The 12,141-nt window shown below is 42.3% G+C and overlaps 1 protein-coding gene across 1 annotated transcript; it reads right to left on the bottom strand.

The window, feature by feature from the left end:
• Positions 1-690: 690 nt before the first annotated feature.
• Positions 691-11,480, bottom strand: LOC147604857 (beta-glucosidase 34-like). The gene is made up of 14 exons (XM_086795015.1): positions 11,460-11,480; positions 11,073-11,303; positions 10,864-10,930; positions 10,701-10,759; positions 10,494-10,569; positions 10,316-10,387; positions 10,136-10,223; positions 9,670-9,928; positions 6,682-6,797; positions 6,284-6,507; positions 6,113-6,141; positions 1,543-1,639; positions 1,179-1,275; positions 691-970 (listed from the first exon to the last, which is right to left on the bottom strand). The coding sequence occupies exons 1-14, from the start codon at positions 11,478-11,480 to the stop codon at positions 781-783; spliced, it is 1,626 nt and encodes a 541-aa protein (XP_086651141.1). The 3' UTR covers positions 691-780.
• Positions 11,481-12,141: the final 661 nt, after the last annotated feature.

The raw sequence follows: 12,141 nt of genomic DNA, 5'->3' as shown, positions 1-12,141 counted from the left end.
AAGGAGAAAATCATATCGATAGTGTTGGCGTTTATACCAAACGGACCATCTTATTCAACTGAATATGATTGAAGAACATGATGATTGTATGTATATTATCTATCTGTCTATCTTACTTACCACTGTATTAAATGAGATGCCAAGGAGAAAATCATATTATTAGTGTTGGCCTTTATACCAAATGGACCATCTTATTCAATTGAATATGATTGAAGAACATGATGATTGTATGTATATTGTGAAACATAACTCTCTCTCAATCTTTCTTCTCACAAAAGCGCAAACACATCACAAAGTTGTATAGGATGCACACATATGATATAATGAAACAACATAAAATATCCAGAGGGAGACTTTCATGAAAACCAAATACATCACATGTTTTGGAGTGGTTTTTTTCTCCTCTACATTTTGGCAATATAAAGCTTTTTTTGTTTAAACCCGCCTATATCAATACTTCCCTTTTTCGAACATTGGAAATCTTCATTTATGCAAAACTTCTTTCACATACAAAAATTAAGGACTGCTTGGATCAAATTTACGAGCTATTTTCCATGTTCATAAGCTGACAAGCTTTGCAAGACATGTGCAACATGGTATAATTTTTTGGGATATAGATTATAGCTATTTGTATGAAGAAAGAGAAAATCCTACATGTCACTACATGTAATGGACGCATAAGTAATCATAGTAGTTCTCAAGTGCAAAAGTCGTTATTGCAAAATTTGGGCAACCTCCACATTGCATACATAAGTGACAGGTGTAATATTGAGAGCATGTCTAGCTTGCATAAGCTTGGGAGGTGCTATTCGAAGTGAGCATATTCTTGAACCACAAGGCAGATAACCTCGGATATCGATTGAAGTCGTCATCCACATAATATATCCCAAATCTTATTTGTAGCCCATAGATCGTCTCAAACCCATCAATAAGGGACCATACATACATGCCAAGTACATTTGCCCCATCTCTATTTGCCATCAAAACAAAAAATTTATTACCAATCATTAATAAACATAAAATAAACATAAGCCCAAAAAATGTATTCATATCAATCCTCATCCTCTCTCTCTCTCTCTCTCTCTCTCTCTCTCTCTCTCTCTCTCACACACACACACACACACACACACACAAGCACTCCTTTTAGAGTCCAAAGTGTTAAAAGCATGTTGCTCTACCTTATCCCAACGATCAGAGATTTTAGATATGAGGAATAGAACTCCACTCGATCGATGTCATTCAATGTGTCATTAGTCGAAAATTCCAATCCATAACCTGTAACATCATAAATTCTATATTTTACATCACATGACTACATGTCAATAGGCCCTTGCATTAATGCCAATCACAACTTGCTTCCTAAACAAGGGCATGAGTTTATACATACACATGCATGCATAAGAGGGTACAAATGCGTGTGCGTGCTCTCGCGCATGTAACTTAGAGAGAGAGAGAGAGAGAGAGAGAGAGAGAGTCACCCACTAGTAAGAATGAAGCCAATTGGTAAGAATGAAACCAATTGGTAAGGAGAGATTAATTTACCTAATGCTGTAATATATGTTGGGAAGTTATTGTAATGGGTTCTCATGTACCCAACAATTTTCTCCATACACCATGGTACAGAGTAATCACCATCATACTGCAAGGAGGAGCAACTCAATATCTCACGACAACAAGTGCAGATGAGAATTCAAGAAAACATAATTAATATCCACATAGCTTCATCATGTGAGAGACAGGCAAGTTGATTGGGAATTGAAGTACCTTGCCAATAGCCTCACCATCCTTATAGGCTGTCCAAAGAAAAAAGAAAAGAAAAGAAGAATGAATTGGAAGGGGCTTAAGACAATGCTAAAACTTGAAGCCTTACCAAAGCCCTTCAAACTGTGTAAAAAAGAAGGCCTCTTAAAAAAATAAGGTTGAAAATTTCCCTGAACATAAGTTTCAAATCTTACATTTGAATGAAGACTTTACCAGTTAGCTTAACGGCCGGATCTTGGAAGTAGCCCGTTATCGTTGTGTTAGTCTTGTACTCGTCCTCGTAGGTGCAGTAAATTGCAGTGACTGCGTTCAAGCCGATGAAGTCCACAGAGCCGCGTATGCGTGCAGACTCTTCCTCCGTGAAAGAAGGTAGCCGTGAGCCCACCAGCTCCCGCATAACAGCAGGGTAATCTCCATATAAGATGGGATCCACAAACCTGTTTGGATTTGATCAAAGGCAAAACATATAGTTGCTAATTTGTCCACTCAAAATGTAAAAGTAGAATAACCTGGCTTGATTATCCACATAATATAGTTTAATTCTCCACAAACTTGCTTGGACTCGCCCTTAATTGGAACAGAATATTCATAGCCATGGCGCTTCAGGCCTTCACCTACCATCCCACTGTAAAATCTGTGGCTCTTTGAGCTGCATCAAGGTCCACAGTGGAGTTTGTGAGAGGCTCGAACCATCGGAACCAGATGATTAGCCCAATCTCGCCTTGCTGAGTGGCCTGCGAGAGGTCAACACACAAATAAGTAGTGGTACCCATTCCAGGCAAAATTAGTAAAATTACACACGTGCACTGCCGGACCTACCACATGCTTATGCATGCATCAATACAAAAAGGGGCGGACGAGTTGCGCATCTTCATCATCTGATCCTATCTAACTATTACTCTTCAACACGTAGAAACCCTGTGGTTGAGCAGTTGAAGTGGCCCACAGTGTCGGACACCAACTACGTGGATAAGGCCTTGATATGAGGAGCAAGCAGAAGAAATTGAACCAATTCAAGGCTAAAAACTGGAGGATGCATGAGAAATCTTATGAAGCACTACAAAAACTGTGGCCTTTGGCCTCCCAAAAGGGGTAATCTAAGACCTAAAAAGCCCCAACTCTTGACCTACCGAAAAGGGTCACATAACTAAAATGATTTCTTGCTTAGCTTTTTATAGGCCCTTCCAATCGGCCAGCTTCATTTGACAACTAAGCAGCATTAATGTTGCCCACACACCCTTCTAGAACTAGTATACTTGATCTTCGTCCAACAAGAAGCCTTCCGATGCTCTTTACAAACTTGCTACTATCCTAAACTGATATTTGTTGCTTGCTCAAATCAGGGATTAGCCTGAAGATTGGCCATGTCCATGTATACACATGACATCCCCTCTTGCAAAACTTGATGATGGGATTTCAACCTTTGATATTGGATGAATATCATCATCACTTCTTTCTTCACAGACTCCCAAACTTATCATCCTTCCTTCTTGACAACCTTTTCACTGAAAACCTTGCCATGTCTTTGACTCCACTCCAAATCTAGCATTGCTAACTCCTCTCCTCACGGACTCCCAAACTTATCACCCTTCCTTCCTGACAACCTTTTCACTGAAAACCTTGCCATGTCTCTTACACCACTCCAAATCTGGCGTTGCTATCTGTGCATCTATTCCACTTTGTCCATGCCATGTCCGTGAACGCTTCAATGGTCTCCTTCTCCAGGTTGATCATGGCATCCTTGGTCCACCCCCTTGGAGCCATTTTCTCAAGAGCCTTCCTTGGAATGTCCCAAATCTGGCGTTGCTATCTGTGCATCTATTCCACTTTGTCCATGCCATGTCCGTGAACGCTTCAATGGTCTCCTTCTCCAGGTTGATCATGGCATCCTTGGTCCACCCCCTTGGAGCCATTTTCCCAAGAGCCTTCCTTGGTATGTCCCAAATCGCATCAACCCCTAGAGCTATCATTCCTTTGGGTTTTATTGACACCTACCAATCCCATGGGATTTCTACCCTCACTGTGTTACTCTCCTTCGACTTGTGCACCTTCCTCGGACATTTTAGCACTTAGCCTTGCTGAGCTTGATGCTCTGATACCAATGTTACAAGCGCGAAAGCTTCGTGTGTCTTCCTTCAGCCCTAAGTAATTGAATAGGAACCTTGACGCAAGTCACCCACAACCAGAGAGAGAGAGAGAGAGAGAGAGAGAGAGAGAGAGAGAGAGAGAGCTATATTTCCATAGGACTGGTCTTTGGCCTTCCAAAAAAAGGTAATCTAAGACCTAAAAGGCCCTCTTGACCTACCCAAAAGGGTCAGATAACTAAAATGATTTCTTGGTTAGCCTTTTGTAGGCTCCCTTAAGCCACTTTTATTAGCCGACTGTTGGCCAGCTCCATTGGAACTAAACTCCATTAATGTTGGCGACACCCTGCCAAACTTGGTCCAATATGAAGCCTTCCGTAACCTTTAGGAGCCTGCTACTGCATGTTGCCCAAATCAAGAATTAGCCTTGAAATTGGCCATGTTCATGTGTGCACATGACATAAGATGTAAGCGGAGAAGAGTGTGTCGAGCACTCTTGATCAAGAATCAGCCTTGAAATTGGCCATGTCTATGTCCATGTGTGCACATGACATAAGATGTAACCGGAGAAGCGTGTGTCAAGCAGTCTTGACACATTAACCATCTCACTAAAGGAGTACATCCGTCTAGCACAGCCACCTTATCCCCATAGCCATGACATTCGTGTGGCAAGAGGATGTACAAATAAATTAAAGTGGCTGTCTCACTTTCATTATTGTCGGCCTAAGTGGCTGTCTCACTAACATTGGTTTAACAAAGAGCTACTCTGCCCACGGTATGGATTCAAATCTCCCTGCACGAACGATGTCACTTGTGCATGTAGGTGGTAACATGTGTACTTTTTACTTTCAAGTCAAGATAATAATAATAATAAATCTAGAGCTCTAAGTTATCGTACTACATGGAACGACACATACTCTCAATAACAGAGAGTGGAATAAAGTGTGAGGAATAAAATCATGATAGTATTTTTTTAAACAACTCTTTTCAAAACCAAGTTGACAACAAAGTGTCAAATTTAAAACGTATGCTAGAAAAAATTTGGGAAATTTAAATTCATCAAAGGGAAAAATTTGGGAAATTTGTCCCTTAACAAAATAGCCCGAGGGGGGACGTAAAGAATCATTTTTTTTTTCAGAGAGTGCATTTGTGCGTGCCATGTGCTGTCCTCCATCGTGTAACCCTTAGGTTTTGAACTCGAGAACCAAAACGTTCTACCAGTTAAGCTACACACGCCCATCTTGCCGTCCATCTTGTAGCCTTGGGTATTGAACCGATAGTTCTACCAATTGAGCTACACGCATGTCGGCCTGACATAAAGAAATTTGTTGACAATATCAATTTTCCGTCTTATTTTAAATGGGGTTTGATTGCACACCTGGTATTCATTTCTGTAGAGCTCCACTGCGGCGGCGTGGGCAAGGAGCATGTTGTGGCCGGCGATATAGGGCTCGGTGGAGGAGTCGCCGGCTGTGCAGTTGTAAGGGGGAAGTCCCACGCTGCACCTCAAAAGGTATGAAATCGTTGCCCTCCTCCCGGGTGGGCAGTAAGTTCCTGCGTAGGCAAAAGGTATGAAATCGTTGCCCTCCTCAAAGGTCACCCAATGCTTCACTCGATCGCCAAATGCACTAAAGCAGGCGTTGGCAAAGTGCACAAAATCATCTCTGATAAGAGACACGCCATTTTTAATTAGCAAAATCTCTTATTAAGAGCTGCTCTTAATACGCAATTATATATATAACCGTTTAGTAGCTGCTGCTTGAAAAAACGTGTTTAAACTCATGGGATTCGGAGCGTAATTAATTATAAGTGATGAGAGATTCGGAGGGTAATTAATCGACACAAATAAGCAAGGTATACGCAGTACGCACATGAAGAGGGGACTTAACAGCCCCCCGTAAGCGTCTTCGAGGATCTGTGGCATGTCTTGCTCATACAGAGCAACCATGGGCTCAATGCCTGTGAACAGATAACGAAGCTTTGAGGGATAAGCAAGCCATTATTAATAAGCCTAATCAGGTATTAATTAAGGATCGAGGGTTCGGGTGTACCCGCAGCAATGAGGCGATCGATGACATCGTTGTAGTGGGCGACAGCCTTCTCGTTCAGCTCACCCGTTCCATCTGGAGAAAACTCAATATAGCAAGGAGGAGCAACTCAATATCTCACGACAACAAGTGCAGATGAGAATTCAAGAAAACATAATTAATATCCACATAGCTTCATCATGTGAGAGACAGGCAAGTTGATTGGGAATATTGAATTACCTTGCCAATAGCCTCACCATCCTTATAGGCTGTCCAAAGAAAAAAGAAAAGAAAAGAAGAATGAATTGGAAGGGGCTTAAGCCAATGCTAAAACTTGAAGCCTTACCAAAGCCCTTCCCTAAAAAATTTTGAACATAAGTTTCAAATCTTACATTTGAATGAAGACTTTACCGGTTAGCTTAACGGCCGGATCTTGGAAGTAGCCCGTTATCGTTGTGTTAGTCTTGTACTCGTCCTCGTAGGTGCAATAAATTGCAGTGACTGCGTTCAAGCCGATGAAGTCCACAGAGCCGCGTATGCGTGCAGACTCTTCCTCCGTGAAAGAGGGTAGCCGTGAGCCCACCAGCTCCCGCATAACAGCAGGGTAATCTCCATATAAGATGGGATCCACAAACCTGTTTGGATTTGATCAAAGGCAAAACATATAGTTGCTAATTTGTCCACTCAAAATATAAAAGTAGAATAACCTGGCTTGATTATCCACATAATATAGTTTAATTCTCCACAAACTTGCTTGGAATCACCGCCCTTAATTGGAACAGAATATTCATAGCCAGGCCTTCACCTACCATCCCACTGTAAAATCTGTGGCTCTTTGAGCTGCATCAAGGTCCACGGTGGAGTTTGTGAGAGGCTCGAACCATCGGAACCAGATGATTAGCCCAATCTCGCCTTGCTGAGTGGCCTGCGAGAGGTCAACCAACACACAAATAAGAAGTAGTGGTACCCACCATTCTAGGCAAAATTAGTAAAATTACACACGCGCACTGCCGGACCTACCACATGCTTATGCATGCATCAATACAAAAAGGGGCGGACGAGTTGCGCATCTTCATCATCTGATCCTATCTAACTATTACTCTTCAACACGTAGAAACCCTGTGGTTGAGCAGTTGAAGTGGCCCACAGTGTCGGGGACACCAACTAAGTGGATAAGGCCTTGATATGAGGAGCAAGCAGAAGAAATCGAACCAATTCAAGGCTAGAAACTGGAGGATGCATGAGAAATCTTATGAAGCACCTTCTTGGACCAATGTTGGGTGTTTCATTGGATGAGGACTAACCGGAGTTGGAAGACTACAGAAGGTGCTCGTTTCTCGTGCACATTATGTTGCGCTCATCGAAAGTAGCTCCTCTTCTCAGCACGAAGGCTATCCAGTCTGGTAAGTTGTCCGGTTTGATGAGCATCAATTCACGGATGAATCTCATCCATGGTTTAGAGCTTACTAGGAGGCCATGCACCTGAGAGCACCTTAGATGTCAACATGCACGGAAGCTGTCTTCTTTCAGCCCTGAGTAACTGAACAGGAACCTTAATGCAAGTCACCAACAAAGACAAGACAAAAGCCGTCCATAGGACGCTACAAAAACTGTGGCCTTTGGCCTCCCAAAAGAGGTAATCTAAGACCTAAAAAGCCCCAACTCTTGACCTACCGAAAAGGGTCACATAACTAAAATGATTTCTTGCTTAGCTTTTTATAGGCCCTTCCAATCGGCCAGCTTCATTTGACAACTAAGCAGCATTAATGTTGCCCACACACCCTTCTAGAACTAGTATACTTGATCTTCGTCCAACAAGAAGCGCCTTCCCATGCTCTTTACAAACTTGCTACTATCCTTAACTGATATTTGTTGCTTAAATAAATCAGGGATTAGCCTGAAGATTGGCCATGTCCATGTATACACATGACATCCCCTCTTGCAAAACTTGATGATAGGATTTCAACCTTTGACATTGGATGACTATCATCATCACTTCTTTCTTCACGGACTCCCAAACTTATCATCCTTCCTTCTTGACAACCTTTTCACTGAAAACCTTGCCATGTCTTTGACTCCACTCCAAATCTAGCATTGCTAACTTCTCTCCTCACGGACTTCCAAACTTATCACCCTTCCTTCCTGACAACCTTTTCACTGAAAACCTTGCCATGTCTCTTACTCCACTCCAAATCTGGCATTGCTATCTGTGCATCTATTCCGCTTTGTCCATGCCATGTCCCTGAACGCTTCAATGGTCTCCTTCTCTAGGTTGATCATGGCATCCTTGGTCCACCCCCTTGGAGCCATTTTCCCGAGAGCCTTCCTTGGTATGCCCCAAATCGCATCAACCCCCAGAGCTATCATTCCTTTGGTTTTTGTTGACACCTACCAATCCCATGGGATTTCTACCCTCACTGTGTTACTCTCCTTCGACTTGTGCACCTTCCTGGGACATTTTAGCACTTAGCCTTGCTGAGCTTGATGCTCTGATACCAATGTTACAAGTGCGAAAGCTTCGTGTGTCTTCCTTCAGCCCTAAGTAAGTGAATAGGAACCTTGACGCAAGTCACCCACAACCAAAGAGAGAGAGAGAGAGAGAGAGAGAGAGAGAGAGAGAGAGAGAGAGCTATATTTCCATAGGACTGGTCTTTGGCCTTCCAAAAAAAGGTAATCTAAGACCTAAAAAGCCCTCTTGACCTACCCAAAAGGGTCAGATAACTAAAATGATTTCTTGGTTAGCCTTTTGTAGGCTCCCTTAAGCCACTTTTATTAGCCGACTGTTGGCCAGCTCCATTGGAACTAAACTCCATTAATGTTGGCGACACCCTGCCAAACTTGGTCCAATATGAAGCCTTCCGTAACCTTTAGGAGCCTGCTACTGCATGTTGCCCAAATCAAGAATTAGCCTTGAAATTGGCCATGTTCATGTGTGCACATGACATAAGATGTAAGCGGAGAAGAGTGTGTCGAGCACTCTTGATCAAGAATCAGCCTTGAAATTGGCCATGTCTATGTCCATGTGTGCACATGACATAAGATGTAACCGGAGAAGAGTGTGTCAAGCAGTCTTGACACATTAACCATCTCACTAAAGGAGTACATCCGTCTAGCACAGCCACCTTATCCCCATAGCCATGACATTCGTGTGGCAAGAGGATGTACAAATAAATTAAAGTGGCTGTCTCACTTTCATTATTGTCGGCCTAAGTGGCTGTCTCACTAACATCGGTTTAACAAAGAGCTACTCTGCCCACGGTATGGATTCAAATCTCCCTGCACGAGCGATGTCACTTGTGCATGTAGGTGGTAACATGTGTACTTTTTACTTTCAAGTCAAGATAATAATAATAATAAATCTAGAGCTCTAAGTTATCGTACTACATGGAAAGGCACGTACTCTCAATAACAGAGAGAGTGGAATAAAGTGTGAGGAATAAAATCATGATAGTATTTTTTTTAACAACTCTTTTCAAAACGAAGTTGACAACAAAGTGTCAAATTTAAAACGTATGCTAGAAAAAATTTGGGAAATTTAAATTCATCAAAGGGAAAAATTCGGGAAATTTGTCCCTTAACAAATTTTTTTCAGAGAGTGCATTTGTGCGTGCTATGTGCTGTCGTCCAGTTAAGCTACACACGCCCATCTTGCCGTCCATCTTGTAGCCTTGGGTATTGAACCCGGGAACCGATAGTTCTACCAATTGAGCTACACGCATGTCGGCCTCATATAAAGAAATTTGTTGACAATATTAATTTTCCGTCTTATTTTAAATGGGGTTTGATTACACACACACCTGGTATTCGTTTCTGTAGAGCTCCACTGCGGCGGCGTGGGCAAGGAGCATGTTGTGGCCGGCGATATAGGGCTCGGTGGAGGAGTCGCCGGCTGTGCAGTTGTAAGGGGGAAGTCCTACGCTGCACCTCCCGGGTGGGCAGTAAGTTCCTGCGTAGGCAAAAGGTATGAAATCGTTGCCCTCCTCAAAGGTCACCCAATGCTTCACTCGATCGCCAAATGCACTAAAGCAGGCGTTGGCAAAGTGCACAAAATCATCTCTGATAAGAGACACGCCATTTTTAATTAGCAAAATCTCTTATTAAGAGCTGCTCTTAATACGCAATTATATATATAACCGTTTAGTAGCTGCTGCTTGAAAAAACGTGTTTAAACTCATGGGATTCGGAGCGTAATTAATTATAAGTGATGAGAGATTCGGAGGGTAATTAATCGACACAAATAAGCAAGGTATACGCAGTACGCACATGAAGAGGGGACTTAACAGCCCCCCGTAAGCGTCTTCGAGGATCTGTGGCATGTCTTGCTCATACAGAGCAACCATGGGCTCAATGCCTGTGAACAGATAACGAAGCTTTGAGGGATAAGCAAGCCATTATTAATAAGCCTAATCAGGTATTAATTAAGGATCGAGGGTTCGGGTGTACCCGCAGCAATGAGGCGATCGATGACATCGTTGTAGTGGGCGACAGCCTTCTCGTTCAGCTCACCCGTTCCATCTGGAGAAAACCATAAAATGTGTCAAATTACTATTTTCTTTGGGGTTTAATCTAACTTTTCCTCCTTAAATCCTTCAATTTTTTTCAAATTATAAGAGCCAATTACTTGGGAACATCCTCGCCCAGGCGATGGAGAATTTGTATGAGTCCATCCCCAAGTCAGTAAGCAGCTCAATATCCTCCTACATTATAATATTAAGCATGCATAATGAAAGGTTATAAGGCCACTAATTAATCAATATTAAGCTGAAGAGGCAAAGCCATTAATCATGAAAAGCTGCTGCTAGAAAGAGAGGAGGCAGGCAGGCAATACAGGGTAACGGTGGTATTGATCGCCCCCATCGGCAGGAGTGGTGCCATCGTTAACGGTTCCTGTCGAGGACCATCCTCATTGTGTAAGCCAAAGCTTGCTTAATCAGAGCTGGCAAAGCTAGTTAATTACTAATTAGCAGGGGAAAGGGATTGACTGATGGTACCGTCTTGATGGGCATAGGCATCCCATAGATTGACACTTTTACCATCCTCGGATATGGCCGCTTCATGCTGTGTGTGTGTGAGAGAGACAGAGAGAGATTGATTATCACACAAGAGATGATGAGCTATAATAAGAATGTGGATTAGATGAGCTATAATAAGAATGTGGATTATTAAACCACCTTAATGACATTGAGAGGCCACAGCTAACCTTGACAGCCCAAGTGAGGGCTCCGAACTTGAAGGTTTCTGGGAAAGCCTTGCGATCAATGGTGGAGCCATTGGGGAAGAGCTCGCGCAGGAGGGTGGAGGAGGAGGAGGAGGGAGTCGCCGAAGCGAAGCGAGCCCTCCTCGGACAGCACGCAGCCAACAAGAAGAAGAAAAGCAAACGAGTGGAAGTGGCCGCCATCATCATTAATGTGCCAGCACTCGTGCCTGCCGACTGTTGTATTAATAGTACACTGATAACTGCACTTACGTAGCTTCATTGGATTTTTGAATCTCTATCGAGTGTAAATAACTTAATATTTTTTTTTGACGCAGGAGCGTCCTTTCCCAACACGAGGGCCTCGGAGTCTCTCACGTGTGCATCGCTCACCAGGTTTGCTGGGCGCTGCATTCAATGCTCCAGGTCTCTAATGACCTTCAAATTATGGTTTTTTTTTTATAAAATTGACCTTCAAATTATTCAAAACTACCTCCAATGAATATATATATATATATATAGGTCTCGAAGTAAAAACTATTAAATAACTTTATTTTTTTTTTTAAGCAGGAGCGTCCTTTTCGAACACGAGAGTCTCGGCGTTTCTCACATGTGCATCGCTCACGAGACCCTCCTTCACATTGTTTTTCAAACACCACGAGGTTTGCTGGGCGTTGCATTCAATGCTCCAGGTCTCGAAGTAAAAACTAATGACCTTCAAAGATACAAGCAATTCGAAAATAAGAGTTTGTAAATTGATTGATTACCTTGAAGTTTAAGATAATAAGACAATGTTTTTCATTAGATTATTATTGTTTATTGAGTTGTGATTCCAAGAAGGCTTTTTTATGACATGCCTAGTGAGACTGATTTACAAGATCAAGATAATTTGTGATTATTATTGTTTATTATTGTTTATTAAGTTGTGATTCCAAGAAGGCTTTTTTATGACATGCCTAGTGAGACTGATTTACAAGATCAAGATAATTTGTGCAATGCCTCAAGATCTATCTAGTTTCTTATTTGGAGTTAAATTTTATAGAATTAAGGCCAGTATGCTCTTACTTTAGAGTTT

Source organism: Cibotium barometz, chromosome 61 (genome assembly GCF_041138505.1).
Source record: "Cibotium barometz isolate CiBa-2024 chromosome 61, ASM4113850v1, whole genome shotgun sequence".
Lineage (NCBI taxonomy): Eukaryota > Viridiplantae > Streptophyta > Polypodiopsida > Cyatheales > Cibotiaceae > Cibotium > Cibotium barometz.
Note: the sequence above shows the minus strand (reverse complement) of the source record. Positions and strands in the feature narration are given on the sequence as shown.